At 40.2% G+C, this 26,052-nt stretch overlaps 1 protein-coding gene across 2 annotated transcripts in view; it reads left to right on the top strand.

Moving 5' to 3' along the window:
• The window catches only part of ubr2 (ubiquitin protein ligase E3 component n-recognin 2), a 141,158-nt gene that overhangs the window by 16,522 nt on the left and 98,584 nt on the right, over nucleotides 1-26,052 (top strand). For both annotated transcript variants that reach the window (XM_060831419.1, XM_060831418.1), the window contains exons 3-10: nucleotides 7,245-7,323; nucleotides 10,424-10,534; nucleotides 12,248-12,378; nucleotides 16,406-16,544; nucleotides 17,367-17,429; nucleotides 18,060-18,180; nucleotides 21,877-21,984; nucleotides 25,378-25,466. In XM_060831419.1, coding sequence (XP_060687402.1) covers nucleotides 7,245-7,323; nucleotides 10,424-10,534; nucleotides 12,248-12,378; nucleotides 16,406-16,544; nucleotides 17,367-17,429; nucleotides 18,060-18,180; nucleotides 21,877-21,984; nucleotides 25,378-25,466 — 841 coding nt within the window. The remainder of the gene's footprint in view (nucleotides 1-7,244; nucleotides 7,324-10,423; nucleotides 10,535-12,247; nucleotides 12,379-16,405; nucleotides 16,545-17,366; nucleotides 17,430-18,059; nucleotides 18,181-21,876; nucleotides 21,985-25,377; nucleotides 25,467-26,052) is intronic.

The following is a 26,052-nucleotide window of genomic DNA, read 5'->3' as shown; positions in this document are numbered from 1 at the left end:
CAATGGTTCCCCATTAAGTGTATTAGAAGGTCCCATGATTCTTGTCACTTGTTGGCAGCTAACTTGTTGAAGTGACCTTCAGTCACTGGGAGATGGGATCAGGTAAGGATGGCAAATTTCCTTTCCATGTTGGAGAGTCAGACAGGTTTTTACAACACTCAGCAGGTATGTGGCCACCATTGCTGATAAATTGTTTTTTAATTCACAATTTATTTAATTAACTGATTGGAACTGTTATCTCTGGATCATTAGTCTTGCCTTCAGGACTGTCTGGATTATCTTTGGACAGTTTCTTGTCACAAAGAAATAAGGCCTTGCCCATTTTGTTCATAGCTTGAGGGGGCGGGGGAAAGAAGTAAGTTCCCGAGTGTTTGTAGGAGGCTAGTTATACTTGATAATTGTTATTGAATTTATGGAGTGCTCAATCTCTTAAGGCCATAAGACCGAGGAGCAGAAGTAGGCTACTTAGCCCATCGTGTCTGCTCTGCCATTCAGTGAAATCAAGATTGATCTGATCTTCCTCAACTCCATTTTCCCATCTTTCCTTCATCACCATTGATTCCTTTACTAATTATAAAAATCAGTCTCTTCCAGTCTCAAATAAATTCAGCAATTCAGCCTCAATAGCTTTCTGTGGTAAAACCAAATTCCACAGATTCACAACCCTCTGAGAGAAGGAATTCTCCTTATCCATGTTTTAAGTGTGCGACCTCTTATTCTGAGATTATTCCCTCTGGTCCTCGACTCTTCCACAGGAAAAACAACCTTTTTGTGTACCTACCATGTCAAGTAAATGAGTAGTGCATGTTGGCCCATCTGTAGTTTTAGCTGTTAGATGAGAGCACACCAAGTCCCTGTTTTCTAAGTGTGACAAAGTGCATGTTACAATTCTATTAAATATCAACCTCTTTCACACTGCATTAGCGTGGTTTGGTTTGGGAAGGGAAGAGATGAATGTCATCATTTAATGAAGCCCTAATTGGGTGCTGGCACCAACTAAAGTTTTAGTTGAAAGATTTTTTTTAATAGCCTAGTTGTTCGAGTCATACAGCATAGGAACAGATCCTTGTCCAACTCATCCATGCTGAATGAATTTCCAAAACTAAACTTGTCTGTGTTTGGCCCAAAGCCTGTAAACCTTTCCTATTCATGTACCTGTCTATTATTGTCGTAACTGTACCTACATCTACCACTTCCTTTGGTAATTTATTCCAAACTGAACCGCGATCTGTGTGAAAAAGTTGTTCCTCCAGTCTCTTTTGAATCTTTGTCCTCTCACATTTAAAAATCTGCCCTCTAAATTTGAAGGTGAGAACAAGGGGGCGGGTGGGTTCTGTCCCTGTTGTGATTTGAGGGGTGGGTTTCAAGGGTGGAGGAAATGTACTGGAGGGCATTGTCAACCGCGTGGGAGGAGAATCTGCAGTCCTTGAAGAAGGCCGTCTGCGATGTTCTGTGGTGGAATTGGTCCTCCTGGGAGCAGATGAGGTAGAGGTGGAGGAATTGGGCAAAGGGATGGTGTTTTTACAGGAGGTGGGGTGAGGGGAGGTGTAATCCAGGTAGCTGTGGAAGTCAGGTTTGTAGTAAATGTCCATGTTTAGTCGGTCGCCGGAGATGGAGAGGTCTAGGAAGGGGAGGACGGTGTTCAAGATGGTCCAGATGAATTTGAGGTCAGGGTGGAAGGTGTTTATGAAATTCATGAACAGTTCAATGTCCTCGTGGGGGCACAAGGTAGTGTCGATAAAGTCACTGATGTAGTGGAGGAAAAGGTGGGGAATGGTGCCTGTGTAGCTGCGGAAGCTGGACTGTTCAAGTACCAGACTAAGAGGCAGGCATAACTGGGCCCATAAAGGTGCCCACAGCTACCATTTGGTTTGGAGGAAGTGGGAGGTTTGGAAGGAGAATGTTTTGAGGGTGAGGACCAGTTCAGCCAGATGAATGGGTGTCCATGGAAGGGTACTGGTTGGGTTGGCGTGAGAGGCAGAAACGGAGGGCTTGGAGGACTTTGTCGTGGTGGTTAGATGTGAAGAGGTACTGGATGTCCATGGTGAATAAGGTGTTGGGGTGGGGAAACGGAATCTTTGAGGAGGTGAAGGATGTGAGTGGTGTGCCGAATGTAGGTGGGGAGTTCCTGAACTAAGTTCTAGTTCCTGATTGGTTACACCCCACCAACCTCTACATGCATCACATTATCCTCCGCCACCTCCACCACCTGCAAACAGACCCCAAAACGAGGGATATATTCCGCTCCCCACCCCTATCTGCATTCTGGAAAGATCATTCCCTTCCTGACTCCCTCGTCAGATCCACTTCTCGCCCACCCCCGGCACCTTCTGCCATTGCAGGAAGTGCAAAACCTGTGCCCACACCTCCACCTTCACCTCTGTCCAAGGCCCCAAAGGATCCTTCCTCATCTGACAGAAATTTACCTGCACTTTCACAAATGTCATCCACTGTATCTGTTGCACCCGATGTGGTGGTCTCGACATTAGGAAGACAGGACACCAACTTGTGGATTGTTTGAGAACATCTCTGAGACACCGGCACCAACCAGTTCCACCGTCCCGTGGCTGAACATTTTAACTCCCACTCCTGTTCCACCCAGGAAATGCAGGTCAAGGGTCTCCTCCATTGCCAAACCCTGAACACTCGACACCTGGAGGAAGAACGCCCCATGTTCCACCTTAGGGTTCAGCAACCACACAGGATCAACGTGGATTTCACCATTTTCCTCATTTCCCCTCCCCCCACCTTACCCATTCTGAAGCCTGCAACTCTGCACGGCTCCCTTGACCGGTCCTACTTGTCCATCTTCCTTCCTTCCCACACATTCACTTCACCCGCCCCCCCCCCCCCCCCCCCTCCCCCGCCGACCCCGACGTATCACTTCCACCTGCACCTTCATCTACCTATGACATTCCCAGCTACCTTCCTTCCCAGCACCCTGCCGCTCCCCCCATTTATCTCTCAGGCCCCCAGCCCACATGCCTCATTCCTGATGAAGGGCTTTTGCCTGAAACGTTGATTCTCCTGCTCCTCAGATGCTGCCTGATGGGCTAAGCTTTTCCAGCATCATACTCTTTATTCTGATCTTGAGCATCTACAGTCCTCACTTTCTCCATTCCTGTATTGGTCAGTTTGGAATTTGAGTATGAGTGCTCGAAATTGGGTCCAATCCTCCATGACCACAGTGTACATTTGGTCTTCAGTCTTCTTTCATCAGTCTCCAATTCCGCTTCCTCAAACATAGATATCATTGACAGATGTTAACTTTTCATCTCATCTTGATTTAAAACCTTAATGCTGAGCTCAAGGATAGTGGACTTGGCATCAACAATGGATGTGATATTAGCTCTGTTCTGGAAGTTAGCTGTAGCAACTAAATATGGGCAAATTAATTCTTGGTTGGAAAACCATGGTTGAGCCAGCATGTTTTTGTCAAAAGCAAAGCATGTCTGAGTTGATTTGAGTTAGCTAATTGGGTTAATAAAGGTAATTTTTTTAGTGTGTACATTGACTGTTAAAAAACATCTGATAAACTATTTCACAAAAAACATATTTGAAAAATAGGTACGCATAGGGTGGAATCTTAGAGGAATCTGAATGATGTGGACTGAATGGATGAGAAGTTTGGGTGGGGCTGATCTCTATTTTGGGGACATCTTAGTTAATCTTTTATGCATTTCACAAGCAGCTTGGTGAGTTTCTTGCCAGGCAATGGTGAGTTTCTTGCCAGGCAATGGTGAGTTACCAACTCACCAAACAAAGCTCAAGTAAACTTAACATGGAAACCAGAGGAGGTAGCTGTTTTCAGGTGATAAATTGCATAAGAGGTCTGCATTGAGACTCGAGTGTCCTTGTACACCAGTTCCTGAAAATAAACATGTAGGTGCAGCAGGCAGTGAAGAAAGGAATTTGCATTTAAGTCATGTCTCACAAACTTGACTGAGTTTTTTGAAGAAGGAACAGAGGATTGATGAGGGCAGAGTGGTAGACATGCTCAATATGGACTTCACTAAGGCGTTCAACAAGGTTCCCCATGGGAGACTGGTTAGCAAAGTCAGATCTCAGGGAATACAGGGAGAACTAGCCATACACATACAGAACTGGATCAAAGGTAGAAGACAGAGGGTGATGGTGGAGGGTTGTTTTTCAGACTGGTTTTTCAGACCAGACCAGTGCAGTGCCACAAGGATCAGTGCTGGGTCCACCACTTTTCTTCATTTATATAAATGCTTTAGATGTGAGCATAAGAGGTATAGTTAGTAAGTTTGCAGATGACACCAAAATTGGAGGTGTAGCAGACAGCGAAGGAGTTTACCTCATATTACAAAGCCATTTTGATCAGATGGGCCAATGGGCTGAGAAGTGGCAGACGGAGTTTAATTTAGATATATGAGCTGCTGCATTTTTGGGAAAGCAAATCTTAGCAGGACTTATACACTTAATGGTAAGGGAATGTTGGTGAACAAAGAGACCTTGGAGTGCAGGTTCATAGCTCCTTGAAAGTGGAGTCACAGGTAGATAGGATAGTGAAGAAGGCGTTTGTTTTGCTTTCCTTTATTGGTCTGAGTATTGAGTACAGAAGTTGGGAGGTCATATTGCGGCTACTGTTCGAATATTGCGTGCATTTCTGGTCTCCTTTCTGTTGGAAAGATGTTGTGAAACTTGAAAGGGTTCAGAAAAGATTGGAAGGATATTGCCATGGTTGGAGGATTTGAGCTATCGGGAGCATGTGAACAGTCGAGGGCCGTTTTCCCTGGACCATCGGAAGCTGAGGGGCTTGGATAGTAAACTAAACAAACAAAGTCTTTTCCTTAGGTGGGGGGTGTCCAGAACTAGAGGGCATAGGTTTAGGGCGAGAGGGGAAAGATATAAAAGAGACCAAAGGGGCAACTTTTTCACACGGTGGTATGTGTATGGAATGAGCTGCCAGAGGAAGTGGTGGAGGCTGGTACAATTGCGACATTTAAGAGGCATCTGGTACGGGTATATGAATAGTACAAGTTTGGAGGGATATGGGCCGGGTGTTGGCAGATGGGACTAGATTGAGTTGGGGTATCTGTCGGCATGGACAAGTTGGACCGAAGGGTCTGTTTCCGTGCTGTCCATCTCTATGACTCTATAAGACCTATACAAAAAAAATCAAATTATTCCAGGAAAGTAAATTCTATAATGTGGAGGAATGATTTAAAAGTGAATGTGGGACCTTTGACTCACCGACTTACTGAATTCTAACTTGGGCTTTGTCAATTGTTGTCATCCTGTGAAAGACTGAAAATTTAAAGAGAAATCTGAACGTTCTTTAACATCACTCAGGTTTTATATTTTTAAACAAAACATATTTTTAGTATTAAAGAAGAGTAAAGCAAAACAAGCACGATTAACTATAAGTGGTATGAGACAAAGCATAATTGTTGGCACGTTTTTCTGCAACTGGAATATTATTTGCACTGTGGTTCCACAGGGTTCAGTATTGGGTGCTCTACTTTTTGTGTTATGGATTCACAGTTTTGACATAGATGTGTGTGTGTGTGAGGTGGGGGTGGGGGACATGATCAAAAAGTTTGTGGAGAACACAACAATATGCTAAGTGGTCTATAGTGTGGAGCACATCTGTAGACTCTGAAAGCTATTGATGGAATAGTAGGTGGACAAAGAGCTGGTAAATGGACTACAATTCAAAGAATGGTGAGGTGATGTGTTTTGGGAGGTGAAACAAGACAAAGGAAGACATAATTGATAATGTACATGGAGAGGTGTCAATGAAGTGAGGAGCCTTGGAGTACCTGTCCACAAATCCCTGAACGTACCAGGACAGGTTGATGAAACAATTAAGAACGCATTTGGAATGCTTTGCTTTTATGGCTGGGGTCCAGAACATAAGGAGAAGGATGTTATGCTTAAACTGTGTAAGGGATCAGTTAAGTCACAGTTCTGATCATCTCATTACAGTAAATGATGCAAATGCATTTGTGAGGATCGAGAGGAGATGAAAATGTTTTTAAATTCATCATTCATGGGATGAGGACGTTGATGGCGAGGCCGAGTTGTCCAGAGGGCAGTTAAGAGTCAACCACATTGCTATGGGTCTGTAGTCACACGTAGGCCAGACCAGATAAGGATTGCAAGTTTAGTTTCCTTAAGGACATCAGGCTTATTCCAACAATTGATAGTGGTTTCATGGTCACCGTTAAACATTTAACTCCAGATATTTATTTAATTAAAATTCCACCAAATGCCATGGTTTCTGGATTAATAGTACAGCAAAACTACCACTAGTCATTGCATTACTGTTTTTTTTTTGGCAGAATTCGAGAAATACAGTATTAAAACAACAAATTTGGTTAAGTTATGACTGTTCTACTTGGAACAGAGGAGGCTAAGGGGAAATTTGACTGACGTACAAAATTGTGTGAGACCTGGATTGGGTGGATGTGAAGAGCCTGTTGATTTTTACAGAGACCTTAATGATGATGGGATTCAGACTTTGTGAGAAGTAGAATCATTAAAGGTTGGGGGAGGGGGGTGCAAGTTGAGGCAAGCACCATTTACCTTTTGGAATGGCAGAGTGGGCTATACGAGTCAAAAGGCCTACTCTAGATCCTAATTCATAAGTCTGTGATCATAAGCACAGCACAGAATGTTTAACCATACCTTCTGGAAGTGCAATCTGAAGATCCCTTTTTTGAGATTCCCTACAGTGTGGAAACAGTCCCTTCGGCCCAAGAAGTCCCCACTAACCCTCCGGAGAGTAGGCCACCCCATCCCATTTCCCTCTGGCTAATGCACCTAGCATTATGGGCAATTTAGCATGGCCAATTCGCCTGACCTGCACACCTTTTGTGGGAGGAAACTGGAGCACCCATGGAGAATGTCCAAATTCCACACAGATAGTCACCCAAGGCTGGAATTGAACCTGGGACCCTGGTGCTGCAATTTACAGCAATTTGTCTCTACAAATTGCTGTAAATTGCAGTACTAACCACTGTGCCACCTTGCCACCCTTTTAACAGCTTTGCTGAATAGAATAGCCTTTATTATCAAACATACTCAATGAAGATAGTGAAAAGTTTGTGCATTGCCAATTAAAGCACCGACTTAGATACAAAAGTATATAAACACAGTTTCTTTAGTTACCAGATCTTAGACAATAGAGAAGTACAATTCATTCTGAAAATGAAGCTTTTTTTTCATAAAACCCATGACATGAACCATAGCATGACTTTTTTGATTCTTTATTCAAGGGATTGTGCAGTAGATCCAACCTGTGTGTTATGCATGGAATGCTTCTTGGCAAGCGTGCACAGAGCCCATCGATACAGGGTAAGTTATTTAAGTACTTGCACTCCTTTGACGTGTTTTCCTATCTATCCATTTTGTTTGCACTTTGTTGAGACAACAAACAGACAATGAACATAAGCCCTCCTGTGTATCTAGCAGTTGCTTATATTAAAATAGAAAATTTGTTTTTCTTTACGTCCTTGTTAATATAGAATACCTTCTGCATGAGTTCTAAGCTGTCCTTTAATTACTTGCTGTGCTTATGTACCTAATGACCAATCTGATGAAATAGCCTGTGTTAGAGGAGAGAAAAAGTTGCCACTGTTCCTGCTCTTTTTCTTTTGCTGCCCATAACTTGCACAGCTGAATAGTTTGGTAGACTGCGGATCCACAGCACGTGGTTCACATTTAAATACCCTTTCCAACGTTCTAGCAAGCCTCTCAATGATAACTAACAGTGACCAAGTCTGACGAAAGTACTGAAACCTGATAGACCATCTGTCATGAGCCAAGGCACCAAAAACTAACAGCCCTGTCAACCCCACTAAGTCCTCCTTGATAACATCAGGAAGCTTGTGTCAAAATTGGGACAGATCTTTGAACCAACAGATTTGTGAAATCACCTGACATAGTTTGTTCTCACTGAATCATGCTTTGTTGATTATTCCCAACAGGAGAGAACCTAGCCACTGCCCCTTCACATTCACTGGCATTATTGTTGCTGAATCCTCCACAATCAACATTCACGGGGTTCCCATTGACAAGAAACTGAATCCGATTTACCACATAAATACTCTATCGACAGGAGTAGTTAAGAGGCTGGGAATTCTCTTTTGAGTAACTGGCCTTGAAATTCTTTCCATTATCTACAAGGCACAAGTCAGGAGTGTGTTTGATTTTCTTTCTATTTCTGTAGATGAGTACAGTAGCAACTTGGAACTAACAAACTTGGAATCACTTAGGACAAAGTATCCCACTTGATTGACAAAGCATATAACACCTTCAGTCCCTCCACGACTGATACACAGTGGCTGCAGTGTGTACAGTCCACAAGATGCATTGCAACAACTCACCAAGGCTTCTTTGACAGCACTTTCAAAGCCACATAGTAGGGCAATGGAAGCAGATACTTAGAAATACCACCCACCTGCAAGTTCCCTTCTGAGCCATATGAATCAGACTGATTTAAGAAGGCAGCTTGCCCACACATTTTGAAAGGTTGCACTGAGTGGATGGTAAATGCTCACTTATATGAGAAATTTTAAAAATGAATTAAAAAGTATAAAGATTGTGCTTTTGGTGCATAGTCCTAGAAGGATGTTAGTGCACTTCGGTATACATTCAGGCGTCCACAGAAGAAAGGAAAAAGTATTCTGATAACCTGCCCAAATTCTGTTCTAAAGAAGATTTGTCAAATACTTTCATATTTAAATGTCAAAATGAAATATAGGCTTGTTTCCTTGATCGATTTTACAATCTGGCAACAGTGACAGTTTTATCTCTGCAAAGATACATTTTTACCTCATTTCCACTGCTGAAGCCTTCCTATATGCTTTTCTCAACTTTACAAAACCTCACTACTGCACTCTGTTTTTCAGTAATCCTCGCAAGAAATGTGCTCATATATTGCTTCCATTTCCGTCAGGTGCCACAGATTCGTAGAATCCCGATATGTGGAAAGAGGCTGTTGGACCCATTAAGTCTATATCTACCTCTGTAGAGCATTACACACAGACCAGTTCCAACCTTATCCCCACAATCCTGCATTTACAATGGTTAACCTATAGAGCTAGATCCTATGGGGTAATTTCCCATGGCTAGTCCAACTCACCTACATCTTTGGACTGTGGGAGGAAACCCTCGCAGACTTGAGTAGAATGTGCAAACTCCATACAGATAGTCACCCAAAGCTGGAATTGAACCTGGGTTCCTTGCACTGTGAAGTCACAGTGCTTGTCATTGAGCCACTGTGTCTCAGTTGCCCATCCTTCAACATGCTAATTTCATAATCTTTGTTCTCCACTAGAGATTTTTCATGACCTTGCTACTCTGTGGCGATATTTAATATAGTTTTAATTGACTTAAGCTTTCCTGTTCCAAGCTTTGCCTTCACTCAAAGACCTTTCAGCAATCAGTCCACATTCTTGTACTTTCCATTACTCCTTGCTACTTTTGATTGCCCAAAGGTCTCTTTCCTCAACAGTAGGTTGTGCTCCCTCCTGTAAGCCCATGCGAAGTAGGACTCAGCTGTGATGACACATTGGCTCAGTATTCTGGTTAACACCAGAACAGATTTAACTACTGACAATTCTCTTGAAAATTGCACAATTCACTATCAACAGTTTTTTTTTTTGGCCAGTGCCCAGAGTCTGGCCAATATAAATCCAGCAAAGATCACAAAGGAAAAATCTATTCACTGCAGAAATAGCATTGCAGGCTAAGATTTGCCCTCTTTTTGTGACACTTGCTGCCTTTTCTCAGGAGTTCTTTCTTAAAGTTATTTTGACAGCAACTGCAGAAAGCAGTAGACATTGAAGTAGGCCAGAGGCGGTTGGATTCAGCAAGGTTGAGTTGGGCTTGGGGGTCAAGTCAGCTGCCATAGGGTCAAGTTGGGCCATGGGTAGGGAGTTACAAGTGAGGAATCGGTGGTGGTTGAGAGTTTGGAATGGAGATTTTAGTTGATGGGGGGCGATTTTGAGTAGGTTTTAATCTTCTGAATATCTATTCACTGAAAAATTCAATTTCCGGGCCAAATCTCACATGTTTAGCTGCATTGGGATTTGATGCACAACTCCACTCTATAGTGCTTCTGCAATTCTCTGGCCATCAGCATATCTGGACCATTACTTGATCAGAGGTGCTGTCAAAAACAATTACTATAATCATATTAAAGTTTGATTTGCTTGCATTTAGGGGTGCATGCGTCCTATGTGAAATAAACTGCCCACATTTGAAGATCTGAAATAATCCAAAATCTTAAGTATTAATAAGTAAATCCAAATAATGTGGTCATGACTAGGAATTCAACCTTGTTTGTATTGGACAGTGATGTTATTCAGGCAGTACATTTTTTCCCCTTTGAATTGTGTTCATAATCTGTAATAATTGAGACAGAAATTTAATACAACCACGCTTTATCTAGATGACTACTTCAGGTGGAGGCGGTTTCTGTGACTGTGGAGACACTGAGGCTTGGAAACAAGGTCCATATTGTCTGAAACATAAACCTGCTGTCTCAGGAGCCATGGAGGAGGTATAATTTTTCTTGTAATCAGTTATTTAAAATTATACTGGTTATTGTTTTTGTTTTCAAAATTTTTTTCAGAAATGTACGCTGTTATTTTCATTTTAATCTATTTTTTGAATCACCCTGTTCAGAGTTGTTGTTGCACACCTCTGGAGCAGGTTGGACTAGAACTCAGGATTCCTAGTTTAGGGGTAGGGACACAATCCAATGTGCCACAAGGGTCCCTCACAATATACATTTTTCACATTTATCTGCATGAACTGTACCTGGCTTAGGCACATCTGAAGTTGTAGGAATACTTTTTGCAGCCCTGACTTTAACATAAGCTAATTTTGACATTTGTGCTGATGCCTCAAGTATTTATGCAAATAGAAAATGAGAAGTTACAAGTTAGAGGCACTGAATGGCTCAGATCCCATCAAGACGCTGAAGATTAATTTTACATTGCTCTTTGTTCTCTTTTCCCAGGTCTGTCTTTTTGAGATCTTCTGTTATTTTCTTCCCTATCCTACCACTGTCCCCCAGTTTTATTAGTTACCGGTATTTGTTCACCATTTTGGTTAATTTATTTTTAAAACCCATGTACTTGAATATTTGTGGTGTTATTTTTTGCAAGGCATCTTGTATTTTGTAATTCTATAAATTTGTTCAGTAATTTGCTTTTGTTTTGATTGTGTTTTTTAAATAAGATCAATTGCCCAGTTGTCAAGCATGACCTGCTTATTACAGACTTTAACTGACTTCACCTGATTAGCCCATGTCTTTCTAATTCTTTGTGAATTTGGTTCCAAATTACATGTTGTAGAAATCTAGCTGCAACTGAGACATTAACTGGCCTAAAGTTTCTTAATATATCCTTTTTTTTTCCCATGAATAAGGTGTGAAAGTTATGCTAGGACAAAGTGAGGACTGCAGATGCTGGAGATCAGAATTGAAGAGCGTGGTGTTGCAAAAGCACAGCCACATAGGCAGCATCCGAGAACAGGAGAATCAACGTTTCAAGCACAAGCCCTTCATGATTATTCCTGATGAAGGGTCTGCGCTCGAAATGTCGATTCTCCTGCTCCTCTGATGTTGCCTGTGTAAGTTATACTATATTGCACAAATTCAACTTGCCAGTATGGTTATGTTTTGACTATCTATTTCTCACACTAGTTATTGACCTGGCCTTCGGTGATGTAAGCCATTTGTTAGCCCAATACTTGTGCTGATCCTGCTGCAATTGACATAGATGCTTGCTTGTTTATTTGTTGCGAATGAGCATGAAATTGTTGGATAATCAGTGAGTAGCAACATGATTGAAAATGAACTTGAGAAATCCATTGATGAATCAGTTGAGTTTTTTTACCCTTCTCTGCAGAGATTGTACGAGTGCTTTGGTGCTGGGAGGAGGACAACCTTAGATATTTTCTAATTAACTCTTCGATGATGCTATTATACACCTCTGTAGCAGGTGGTTCTTGAACCTAGGTTCAAAGGTGGGGACATTACCAGTGCACCCACACGATTGCCAGAATACAACCTTATGGCCTGAATGGAAATCAACTACTCTTGTCATTTATGTGAAATAATGCATGTAGAAATCAGTTGTGATAAGTTGTTTCCATCATTTAGTTATGTATCTTTGCATGTTATAGTTCATTTTTATTTAGATGGTCATTATCAAGCTTTCTGCTGTTGTGTTTGTGGGTTAACTTTACTTGACTCTTACTTTCATAGGATCCACTGGCACATTTATCTGAAGATATGGTTGGACGTGCCTACAACATTTTTGCAATTGCATTCAAATATGCTGTAGATATGTTAACGTGGGTGGAAGAAGATAGACTACCGTCTGGTTTAGAGCCTTTGTAAGTATCAGTAATAGGTGTTGTAATTTGTATTTGGAGAGACAAATTGCTGTAAATTGCAGATTTTTTAAAACAAAATTTTTTTACAAATTTGCAGGTCTGTCTTTGAGATCTTGTGTTATTTTCTTCCCCATCCCACCACTGTCCCCTAGTTTTATTTGTTACGTATATAACTGTGAAACTTTCGCTTTGCTGTTCTATGTATCTTTGAACAATGCTGAAAGAAGACATGGCACCAATCCAATCTTCCCACCTTGCCAAGCTGTTTTCTTTTTCTTGCAAGACAACAAGGCTGAGAGTCGTTTCATGTTAGGTTTGTATCAATGGCTGTTCAAAATTGACTTTCGGCTGTGTAGGGTTTAGTGTTGCTGTTTAAAACAAATAATATTTTATGAATTTTGAGGCAATGGCTGAAACTTGGAGAGCCCGTGTTCCCATGGAATAACTGCAGAATGCAAAGCAAGTGAATTATATTCAGTATTTTTTTGTTTAATGTACCTTGCATAAAGAGAATTCTGAGGTGCATTCTCAAAGAGAAAGTCAGTTTTCATTTATGTGCTGATAACCAGTTTTTAAGCCTCTACCATCCATACATTTTCCAAAGTCAGATTACCTGACTGTTTGTCTGGGTGACTAGAAATTTCTGCAGAATCAAATTGGTAAGATCAAAACTTTTGTCTTAAATCACATTGTCAACTTCTTCCCCTAACTTGTGAATCCATCCCTTTCCTGGCAACCATCTTCAGTTTGAGAAACATTATTGGCAGCCTTACTTGATCACTTTTCATGCTGCCATTAAAATTAACTATTTCCGTCATCATAACATTGCCTGGCACCACCTTTTTCTTGATTTATCTACTGCTGAAACACTCTTTCTTTGTTTTCTCTAGACTGGCTCCAGGCTGGTGTGTCTCATTCTATATCCATATGCTAGCTCAAGAGTGGGGAACCTGTGGCCTTCTAGGCCATTGTGGTGGCCTTTTGAATGAATCCAAATTTTGCAGAACAAATTTTTTTATTTTTTATTAATGTTTTTTTCATCCTTTTAATATTTTTATTTTAATCTTAAAATGAATGTATTCAAAATACCAAAGAGAAAAGAAAATTAGTAGTTAGATTTTTCAAAATAATATGAATTTTGAAGAATATATAATTGAAGTTTCTTAGATGTGGCCATATTAGATTACAACTAACACAATGCGGCCCTCCAACATGAAAAGGTTCCCCACCTCTGTGCTAGCTCATCCAACAACCTGCTTCCCATGCCCTTTGCCTTTATTATCTCTGATAAGCAAAGATGGAATTTGGAGATAGTATGAGAACTTCCTGATTATCCAAGAAATATAAAGGGATGATCCATCTCAGCCGCCTCCTGTTCCCCATTGCCACACCAGTCAATTTAATTCACCCATGTGATATTAAGGATTGTCTGAAGGCACTGATTACAGTCAAAGTTGTGGGCACTGACAACATCTTAGGAATACAACCCACTTTTTCTCTTCCCCTGGCCGCATTGTATTTCTCATCATTGTAGTTATTCTTCCTGTACTAACAATGCTACTCCACCACCATTTCTTTCCTGTTTTGTCAATTACTCACATACCCATGAATATTGAGCTTGCAACTTTGATCTCCTTTAGGCATGTCTCTGTAATGGATCCAGAATCATGCCCTTTGGCCTCTATTTGTGCCTCCGATTAATTTGTTTTGTTGCGAATGCCACCTTGCATTTAAGGTGAAGTTGCCAAAGGGTTGCTCTCATTAAAGAGAGGCGACTGGTGGTGGTTTAACTTGAGGGTCAACTTATCTCCGGTGAGTTGAAGATGGAGCTGAACAGAAAATTAGAGGGTTTGCTGACTGTGAACCGTGGTTCTGGACTTCAGTCACTGGAGTCATCCTTCCTGTGTTTATCCTATCTCGTCCTGTTTGAATTTTATAGGTTTCTGAGATTGTCCCTCATTTTACTAAACTCAAGTGATATAGTTCTAACCAATCCAGTCTCTCTTCATCTATCAGTCCTGCCATCCCAGGCATTGGGCTGGTATATCTTTGTTGCACTCCCTCCATAGCCAGAATTTCCTCAGATAAGGACACCACAGTTGCACACACTACCTCCAGTGTGGTCACGTTAAGGTGCTGTACAATTGCAGTAAGACATTCCTATTCCTGTACTGAAATCCTGTTGCTTGGATGGTCAATACCTGCTGCACCTATATACTTAGTTACTTTCAGCTACTGATGTACAAAGATACCAGGTCTTTTTGCATCTCTCCTTTCCCTATCTCTTACCATTCAAATAATAAAGTACCTTTCTGTTTTTGCTACATATTTATCCTCATTATACTTCCTCTAAGGGGGTGAGCATTTCCTTAAGCAAAGCATTCAGGAAACATTATCCTTTCTTAATGCAGTGCAACATGTGCAGCTCAGACTCCAGTTCTTCAACTTGGATCTGAAATTGCTTGAGCTGTAAACATTTGCTACTGATGTGTTCACTGTGGTTACCTTGCTGAGCAGCTGTTCACGTGTGCTGCAGCTGCAACACATCGCCTGACCTGCCATCTCTAACATATTTTCTTCAGTTATGAATCAAATCACACTTGTTTCCTTTTTACACTTGGCAGGTCTCCATTCTGAACAGTTGTAATTCTTCTTTTTGGTGTGCACTAATATTGATCTGATAGCTAGCAGGCTATTTGTAAGGAAAAGTGAGAAGAAAATGTCAAAAAAAACCTTGCTTTTACAGTAAAGACAAGAAATACTCACCAAACAGCAGCTTTGCTTTGATAGTAGGAACCAAACATCTCTTACACAAATAGAAATTGCTGGAGGAACTCCAGAGGTCTGGCAGCATCTGTGGAGAGAAAGCAGTGTTAAGATTTTGGGTCCAGTGACCTACCTTTAGAACTGAAGAAACATCTCTCCCCTCCCTCATTGTCAGACTTGAGATGTTCAACTCTAGCACTCTCTATAATTCATACTCAGTTGGCTCCTAATATTTCCACCCAACAGGCTATTCAGTTAATGAGGTACCCGTATCAGCCAGTTTTTAAGTAAGCTGCTGTTTCCATGCATCCCTTGAAAATAGTGAGTAAAAAATGAGGTCTGCAAATGCTGGAGATCACAGCTGCAAATGTGTTGCTGGTCAAAGCACAGCAGGTTAGGCAGCATCTCAGGAATAGAGAATTCGACGTTTCGAGCATAAGCCCTTCATCAGGAATAAGAGAGAGAGAGCCAAGCAGGCTGAGATAAAAGGTAGGGAGGAGGGACTAGGGGGAGGGGCGATGGAGGTGGGATAGGTGGAAGGAGGTCAAGGTGAGGGTGATAGGCCGGAGTGGGGTGGGGGCGGAGAGGTCAGGAAGAGGATTGCAGGTTAGGAGGGCGGTGCTGAGTTGAGGGAACCGACTGAGACAAGGAGGGGGGAGGGGAAATGAGGAAGCTGGAGAAATCTGAATTCATACCTTGTGGTTGGAGGGTTCCCAGGCGGAAGATGAGGCGCTCCTCCTCCAGCCGTCGTGTAGTTGTGTTCTGCTGGTGGAGGAGTCCAAGGACCTGCATGTCCTCGGTGGAGTGGGAGGGGGAGTTAAAGTGTTGAGCCACGGGGTGATTGAGTTGGTTGGTTCGGGCGGCCCAGAGGTGTTCTCTGAAGCGTTCCGCAAGTAAGTAAAGGGCCTTCTGAATGCTCATAACTGCAAATTCTTGTAGATTTGCACAAATACAAAAGTTAGACATTTTGTTATTCAGCAAATGCACACTAAGTGCAAACCTGAATTGAACTTCTTTGCTGAATTTATTTATCGTTGTGTCCTGCACGTTTTATTCTTGCCAGATGTTACCCTGTTCCTTTTCAAAAGCCCCCTCCCACACAAAGCAATGCATTCCAGTTCTTCACCTTGCTGTGTCACATGACTTTGCTCATTTCCCCATTGACTGATTATGCAAATTAGTTTTGTTTTGAAATACTTGTGCTTTGATCAACAAAGGCCATCAATGAACTCTTAACTACACATGATTGCTTTCTCTTTAGGGAAAAGGAAGATACTTACTACTGTATGTTATTTAATGATGAAGTCCATACTTATGAGCAAGTGATTTACACCTTGCAAAAGGCTGTGAACTGTACACAGAAGGAAGCTGTCAGCTTTGCGACCACTGTGGATAGAGATGTGAGTTTTTTTGTAATATTTCACACTGGACTCAAAAAACAGTTGGAAACTAAAAAGGATTTATTAACAGAAAAATTGCTTTAAAACTACTGATGTGCAATTTTCTGAATATGGTACTTGCCTCAAGTGAAGGAACTCAGTCAGAATTGATCCTGTACGTTCTAATTTTGAAATGAAGTGGAATTTGTGCATGGAAGGTTTACATTATATTGTCATGCATATATTATTAGATTGCCTAGTAGGCTTCGACTGGAAGTATAGCTTGGAAAGTTTCCAAAATTTGACAGCGTAAATGCACAAACAACTGTTTTCTCTATCATTTCAGTTTGGGTCATTAGGTGAGATAATATACATGGTTCAGTAATGGGTGGTTCTTTCGACACATTCTCTCTTCTTGATTTTTCTTTACGCTATACTTATTCAATCAAACTATTTTTAGGCTGTTGAGAATTTCTGAAAATAGCAGCTCATCAAAGAGTACATGTTAAAGCCAAAGCTATTATTCCATCTCTGTTTTGTACAGCAACACCACCCCCCGTACCTCGACACAGATTTTAGAAATGCACAGCTGAAGTCAGCAACTTGGTGTTTTGAATGTTACAGCCACAAATCTGTATCCTAGCATTAAGTAGCAGTGCACGATTACACCTTCATATTCAATGTTGCAGATGGAAAAAAGAACTTGGCTAGAATGTTAGACTTCATGTTGATATCTTAGTACGTTATAGCTATAACTTCTCTTTTTCTGGAGTTTGGGTTGATGTCAGAGGTTGAGCTTCAAAAATGTTGTTCATTAAGGACATTTAATTTTCTTATTTTCAGGGTCGTAGATCAGTTCGCTATGGTGATTTCCAGTTTTGTGAGCAAGCAAAAACAGTTATAGTGGTGAGAATTTCTTCCCAACTTCAAATACAAATGTGTGCTAATAAAATGGAATGATCAGTCCAAAATCTGACGATGGTTGTCTGCATGTGCAGAAGAGCTCCATGATGTCAGCTGGCCACAACAGGTCACAGGAAACAACTGTATATGTGTTGCTAATGTTGCCATTTGCAGTGACATCAGCCCCTGCACATGCAGTGATGGCATCCTCTCTGGCCACTGCAGGAAAAGAGGTTGGTGAAGTAACTGGGGATAAGGAGTCCAATAAAACTCAGTGCCAGGGAGAGCTTCTCCACTGCTTCATTGCCAAGCCATCATTTGCCATGGTGGACAGGCCCAGTGTATTTGCTTTTGGTGGACTGCGTTTGCAGAGGCTTTGCTGGGATGAGTGGCTCTTCAAATGTTTTGTAAGTCTAGAAAATAACTTTCAACAGAAATTACAAATGATATTCTTGGCATCTGCTATTTTGTCACTTGGCAGTGAAATGGCACTATTAACCTGTGTTTGTGTGCATGAATGGGCACAATAACTACAACCTTAACAAAAAGATTTAGGGGTTGCTATATTTATACATGTGACTCTGCCCTTCAGTACCTTGACAATGTCTTTTTTCAACATTTGATTTGCTGTAGAGGAACACTAGTCGACAAACAAAGCCACTGAAGGTGCAAGTAATGCATTCATCTGTTGTTGCACATCAGAATTTTGCCATAAAAGTATTAATTTGGCTGAGTCAAGTGATTGGTTACTCAGGTAAGCATCATTTTAAAAAATGCACAACCAGTTGACCTTGTAATGCAAAGTTAATGTGGTTTGGTTACAATGATAACTACTTATTTTCATATATTTTAAATGGTCAGCAGTAACACTTATTGAAACTTGTCAGAATGTTTGTTTAAAGGAAGCTTTGCTTTGTCACGGAATGTAAAAATCTGGAATTGAGAACTGATTTCATGGTGACAGTGCAACCATTGATGACTCATTAAAAAAAACTCTGTCTTCCTTGAAGGAAATTAACAAAACAATCTGTTAGCCTGACCTGGTCTAGCTTACATATGACTCCTGATGAGCAGCCGTATGGTTGACTGTCAACTGCCTTCATGGCAATTAGGCCTGGGTAATAAATACTGACCTAGCCAGCTATGCCTGCAATTTCTGAATGAATTTAAAGCAAAAACTGTGCCTAGCTATTGATGGTTCTTCATGCTGCTTTTTTAGGCCTTATGCTTCAGTGCTTTCCCACTTCCAAATTGCAACTAACTCTTTCCAACAATTAGAATCCTGTGGAGGCATCCTCACTTTTTTTCCTCCTTGCCATGTAGATAATGGAAGTCAGAAGATAATCAAATGTTATTGTAATAATGTTCCTTTAACAAAGTTATTTTGTGCTTGATTTTTTCAGAGGGGTTATAAAGACAGAGATTCCGATTTATCTGGAAATACCTACTTGAAAGGGCCTTAAAGATATTTTTAAAACACTTTGACAATGGAAGGGGTGTGGCCAGGTCTCCTATGTCATGGTTTGGTTTTAGCAAGCACTCAGTTTGAGGCTGCTGGTCAAAGAAACAGCTCCATGCTGATCCTCTCTCCCCCACCTCTTCTCTCTCCCTTCCCCTCCCCCTCTCTTTTTCTCTGACGTCTCGCTCCCATTACAATCTGTGTTTGAATTAACCTTTTTTTTGCCAAGGGGGTCTTTATGTAGATGTTGCAAGTATTTGGAACAGCATTAAGTTTGGACAGAGTCAGTTGGGTTTTCATTTACGTTGTTCTTCTAAATTCGCTTCTCTATTGGTGATATTTCGTTCAGTAGTCTGTAAATAAACTCTGTTTTGTTTAAAACTGAGTGGTTGGGCCAGCTGCATCACGTCTGGAATATCCACTTCACACCTGCTTAAAACAATTACAAAAGTTAGGGTCTGGGCTACCTTCTTGAAATGTTTTGAGGGAATTTGGCCTGATCCATATAACAATATCCAGTTTTGGTGCTATGAGTATAGCACGTTCATACCGCAGGCATAGTAGCAAAGCAAACAAGTTTTAAAGGCATTCAACAGAGTGGATAATCTGAATCCTGTAAGTTACCCATATGCTTTGTGAGAGGTAAAGCCTGTTGTTGTGGTGAATGTCCCTTTTATGAGCTACCTTTCTCTGAGAAAAGATTTCTTAGAAAAACGTAGCTGGCTCCTAGTAAATGATTTGTGACCAAGTTGTATGGGAACGTGAGAAAGAAAGAAGTATCAGCCAGAGTTGGGCAGAAGTTATAGACGTAAGTCAAGAGAACGTCTTTCGGTTGAAAGTTGAAATTCATTTGAAACTTTGTATGCTGGCTCAAGAAGTTTAAATATTTTTGTTAACTAAAAGAGTCCTTTAGTGGGTCAGACCTGGAAGTTAGCAAGCTGAGAAGAGAAAATTTTAAAAGTAAAATTCAAGGAATGAAGATTATTAGAACCAGGGGAGTATTGACCCAAACTGGTTATGCTTAAAATGTGAGCAACACTCTATGTTCAACAGAGAATCTGCAACTGTGAGATGATTGGAGGAGATTTGACGGGAAAGTGAAAGACTCCAAGAAATCTCAAACCTACATGAATCTTTGAAACAGTAGCCAAGTCAAGTGCTTCATCATCTGCTAGTTTGATACATGTCTAAGTTCTGTTGTTGTGGAAATTAAGTTAAGTGGGGATCTGGAAGGAAATTTCTACCATGAGGTTTTTTTCAATCTAAGCATCTATATGTTTTGTACTTGTAATGTATTGAGATTAAGCTAAACTGTAATTAGCAGTTTTTATGTTCATTAACTTTTGTGTCATAAAATTCTTTAGATTTTAAGTTGTGAGCTTTGTGGCTTGATTGTTTCAGCAAATAGATACGTTTTCAGATTTTCAAACTAAAATGAAACATGACTGGCTTTTACTGAAGTAACAGCAGCTGGTTGCAGAATTTCTAATGTACTGTATAACTGTAACCCATGAGAAGTTAGAATTAGTTTTATTGTCATGTGTCAAATGAATGCAATGAAAAGTTTACAAAGTCACCACTTTATGGCACCATCTTAGATACAAGGTCCCTGTGTACAAAATCTTAGGATAAATTAGGAGGATAAAAAAAAACAAAAGGTTCACCATTACAGGTCTTCTAACAGACTGTGCTGGGCTTCACTGCCAGTTCTTGCCGAACTCAACCTGAGGGCTGCTTGTTGTCACCACTGCTGCTGATGTTGGGGACCAACACTCTGCCACATGGGGCTCACTCACCCTGTGATGGCTCGATTCCAATGTACTGGGCTCTTTCTCGATCCAAACTTCTGGAAAATAAACTTAACCACTTAAGAGTTCTGCTATTGTGAGTACAGCTGTTCTGCTGTAATGTGACTGAATTAATCATTTCTGATGGTTTATGTAAAGCAGAATTCCTACACATGGCTTTATTAGCAAATAAATTGCGTTTTGTAATCTGAAACAAGTACGTGATGGAAAATACAGATGGCTGGACTTTGGATGAAGTTGAAATTGTATTTTGTTGTGGTTTTCTTCACATTCAAATAACCAACTTGTGTTTCCAAGCCAAATGTATTGTAATATTGGCCACTTAAGTGAGAAATCAGAGAGTTGTGCAGAACTTTTGAAACATTATCCAAACTTAAACTCCCATTTTGAGAAAAGGAAGGGAGTTAAATTGGCCATGGAAGAAAATTGGTTTGATATAGTATGTGAAAGTGACATGGCATGTTTGAATGCTGGATAGCTTTAACTGACACGTTAATATAAAATTAGGTGTAGTGCATATGTTTTACAAACCTATATTAAAGCTGAACAAAAGCCTAGTAACGTCATTTTAACTTTAACAATTGACAAAAAGAGTTGTTCTGCTAGAATACTGGAACTCCCTATCTGATTGCATGGTGCAAGTATTATTGGTTAAGGAAGCACCTTAATTTAGGTAGGCATATACAATACATGTTACCGTTATCTGTGATTCCCTTAGACCAAGGATGACATTTGTAAAGAAGTCTTTGTGTAGGTTCCAAGTTTCTTATGGTTATTTGTTAATAAAGTGACAAGTTAAATTGTTAAAATATATGTGAAAAATCTGATGTGGTCTTATTTTAATAATAATTTTGTTTCACAGAAGTTCACCCACAGTCGTTTTGCTGACTTGTCTTTTATTGGTTGTTTCATTTAGGGTTTACTAGAAAGCTTTTTGCTTTTGTTGTGCTCCAGAAATGTAAAATGCATTTGAAATTTAACCTGTTGTTGCATTTAACCTTCATTTATTGAACTTGTACTTTGCACTTGAAGGGGAAAGATTCTCAATTGGGGTGGTGCAAACCAACTGGAGAGCACTGTGTTTGGTGCCACTACACAATGCCAGGTAGCACTATGATTCTCAATATCTTGTCTGTATGCTAACAGCTGGCATTTATTAAAATGTTTTTCCCCCCAAATAAAGGTGGATTAAGGCGAATATTATGTGAAGTAGGATTACAACAAAGACCAGATGAAGATAATTCTTCCCTCATTGACAAATTGATGCTCTGTGACTCCAAACTTTGGAAAGGTAAAATTTTGTTAAATGTATATTTAGTTATGTCTAAACTAAACTTACTTGGACACAAATTGGAAGCATGGTGCTTAATTATTTCTCATCTCGTTGACATTTGCCTGGCTGAAGTTTAATACCTTAGTTTGCAATTCTCTTTTCATTTTTTTCAAAGTGGAGATGAAATTCATAGTAATACAGTATGGTTCGCAAGTTGTTCTCTTACAGTCAGATTATTTACTAGCTATTAAGAACATATAAATTTAAAAGTAGAAGTCTGCCCTTGAACCTGTTCCATCGTTCAATAAGATCATGGCTGATCTATTTGTGTTTCCAATTCCACATTCTCATCCACTTCTGACAACTCCTGATGAAGACAGCTATGCAAAACATGAAATGTTGTGATAATGAATACTGGATCATCTTGTTTTACTTAAGCCAAACTGCTTGTGAAAATAGAAAATCCATGAGCTATGTATGAAACAGTCTTAAGGGCACTTGATTCTATTGTCACCAAAGTTGCCCTTCAGAAGTTGATAGATGGTGAGTGAAGTCCTCTCTAACCTAAGTAAACAGCAGTTCCTCTGGGCTGAATACTATGTTGATCCGTATGCCTTTGAGAGAGACATTTTGTGGTCCACACTTAATGCTTGTTTTGTTACCTATGCCTTGTACTTATTCGTGAGTAAACATGAAGACACTAAGAATTTGGAAACACAAATAGAGTTTCATTTGTTAAGAATTGATGGTGGCATTACAGAGTAGAAGAACTTGTACACATGTCTGATCTGGTTTATTCCCCTCAGCACACTTGCTGAGTCTGAGTCACATGATGCATTGCGTAATATTTCCTCAAAACTTATCGCCAGACCCACATAAAGGTGTAATGCACCACTCGTATGTACTTTTCCGTTGTCCAGTTTAATGAAGAACCTTTGTCACTTGAGCTTGAGAAGACCAAAGATGACAAAATGAACAGAAAACACCGAGCAAGGTTGGAGTTCCTACCATGCTCAAGCGTGGAAAGTCTTGTCTAGTTTCACAGTTTCTTGACTTTCTTTGCTGCACAATAAATCTTAGGTCCCTTGATGCGGAATGTGGTTCATGCTCAGGGAAAGCAACAATACTTTGATTAGCTCTAAACTATGCATGGTCCAGCATCAAAATTGTGCTTGGGACCAGGTTGATGATTTACAATGCCTGTGTTCTCACTATCTTTTTGTTTGGCTGCCAAGCATGGGTGATACTGAGTTATCCAGAAAATAATTTCAATTAGTTTCCTGCATTCTGGGTTTATCCTGGCAGGACAAAATCACAAATGTGACAGTCCTCTTCAAAGTTGGTACGTCTAAATTTGTTACTACTCAGCAAATACAGATGGTTTTATTAGATTAGGTTTCTCTTCTGGTCAGAAGATGGTCTCTTACACATGGAGACTGCGTATACTGAGATAGCCAGACACATACACAAAGCCCTGCTTCAGAGTTGCTTGTAAGTGTGACACGAAGGCCGTAGACATTGATTATTGCACTTGGGAGTCACTAGTTGATGACAGAAAGAAATTCAAATGTCGTGCATTACTGTGGCTAGACAGGCTTTGCAAAAGATAACAACACTGAAAACAACAATGCGCAACATCACTTAATTCATTTGTGGTACCCACAGCAGAATCTGTCTCCTGAGGATTCGCCTGCTCAATCATTAGAAAATGCGGGTTGCTTTTGTACCAAAACATTCCAGCTGTTCCACAAGTTGTTTCAAGTTTGAATTTAATGAGATTATCTGTTGACTAACTCATCCATGTAGGTCAGATGGGCTGTATATGTAAATTAAAAACAGAAATTGCTGGAGAAACTCAGTCGATCTGGCAGCATCTATGAGAAGAAGGCAGAGTTAATGTTGCAAGCCCAGTGACTCGTCATTGGAACTGATACAGCTAGGAAACAGTGGCATTTGTAGTGAAATTGGCGTTTTGAGTATTGGTGGGGGTAGGAGAAAGTTGAGCAGATGTGTGGTGAAGGAGCCCAGAGGGAGAAAGATATGAAAGGGAATTTGCAGACAAATGGATTATTGATAGAGATCCAGGACAGAAAAGAAGCTGAATAAGTGATAATGAGGGCCAAGAATAGGAGAGAATGGTTAGGCTGTGCTGAAAGCAACCCATGTTATGCTAGGACCAAAGTGAGGGGATGGGTAAACAAAAATCTGAGACTGTGATCAGACTGTCAAGTTAATGAATTCACTGTCGGGTCCTCAATCAAGAGATGAAGTGCTGTTCTGGATTGGGTTGGGGGATAGGCTGCCCTTCCTGGGTCAGTACAGACACATTGGGACAGGTGGCTTGCTTCCACATCATCGGAATAATATAACTAAAGATGGGCAGCAAATGCTGGGCCCAACTAGTGATGCCCATGTCCCATGAGTGAATAGAAAAATATAAAAAATGTTTTGGTCGCTCTGTTATAGGAAGATATTAATAAAGTGGAGAGAGTTTAGAGAGATATGCCAGGATGTTGTTAGAAATGGAAGATTTGAGTTATAAGGAGAGGCTCAGACCTTTTTCACTGGACCATAGGAGATTGAAGGGTGATCTTATAGGAGTTTATAAAGTCATGAGAGGTATAGATTGGGTAAGGGATTTCGAGGATAGGAAGTGCATTTTTAAGGTGAGTGCAGAGAGATTTAAAAAAGGCATGGGGGCAATTTTTTTACACAGTGGTTTGTGTGTGCAGTGAATTTCCAGTGGTGGATATGGGTTCAGTTACAATGTTTAAAACACGTTTGGCGAAGTCCATGAATAGGATAGGTTTAGAGGGAAATGGACCAACCACAGACAGGTGGGATGAGTAATGTTTGAGATTATGTTCATCGTGGACTGGTTGGAACGACAGGTTTATTTCTGTGCTGTATGACTCTGAATTCACACTCTGTTCTGATTTGGCTAGTTCCAACTCAAGAAAAAATGGCTTCGGTACTATACTTCTAAATTCTTGAAAGGAAAATAGTGCGTGTTCACCAAATGATGACATGTTCAGGTTCACCTATGATGTCTCTGCAGTCAAATCATCTACAAAAAAATTCTGAATGAAATATCATGCGTTATTATTTAGATGAAATGGAATGGGGAGCTGATGCAACTGGAATCTGAGCATCCATGATTTGATTGCTAACTTGCCAAGTTTGTTTTCCATTCCTATCTACTGCAGTAAATGAGTTAGGAGGACAGAAGATAAAGGTATCTTGTTTAAATCACTGAAGTTAGGTGGTGTTTCGATGGTCAAAATCACTTTTAACCAGGCCATTTATTGGTCTGGTATTCAGAAAAAGATTTCTCAATATTACCTTACTGTGGTTTCATGTTTTTCTCCTTGCTGATTGAAGAATAAATATTTATTGAATCTTTATCCAAAGGCGCAAGGAACATCTATCATCAGTTGTTTATGAGCAGCCTTCTTATGGACCTGAAAAGCAAAAAGTTATTTGCAGTTCGATTTGCAAAAGTAAGTGCAGCGATGAGTTACACTGTATCATCATGATTTGTATAAAGATTGCTTTAATCGATTTGCTGAAAATCTTACTTTTTATTTGTCTTCACATTGTGTAGTTCACCCATTTTTTTCTTCCTTTTGTTATTGTGTAATTTGTAACAAGATTTTTTTTGAAGTAGCTCATCAGCTTTTTAACTGTTGAAATTACGTACATTTCCAAGAAGTGTACTCAAAAAATAAGATTTATATCATTTTATGATAATAACTATGAGTAGATGTTTACGCTTTACTTTACGCTTTCCTGTATATGATGTTTTCAAATATTTGAATTTTAGCATAAGTTGGCACAGAAGCAGATAGTTAAAATGTGATTTATCACTTGATTATTTGATTTATGCACTTGCACATCAACTGGCTGAGTCAGGTTCCTATGATTAGATTTTGTGTTTCCAATTTAATGATTGTCTCAAATTGTCCATTTATTTTGTTCTTCACTAATTGATTTTCTGATGACAATTTGCATTCTAAATCACAATGGAATGAAGTTGAGTCATATTTTTCATAAGAATCACAAGTATATAGGATGTTTCAGGTGTCA

Source organism: Hemiscyllium ocellatum, chromosome 10 (assembly GCF_020745735.1).
Source record: "Hemiscyllium ocellatum isolate sHemOce1 chromosome 10, sHemOce1.pat.X.cur, whole genome shotgun sequence".
Lineage (NCBI taxonomy): Eukaryota > Metazoa > Chordata > Chondrichthyes > Orectolobiformes > Hemiscylliidae > Hemiscyllium > Hemiscyllium ocellatum.
The sequence above is the reverse complement of the archived record's forward strand: the minus strand, read 5'-3'. Positions and strand labels throughout refer to the sequence as shown.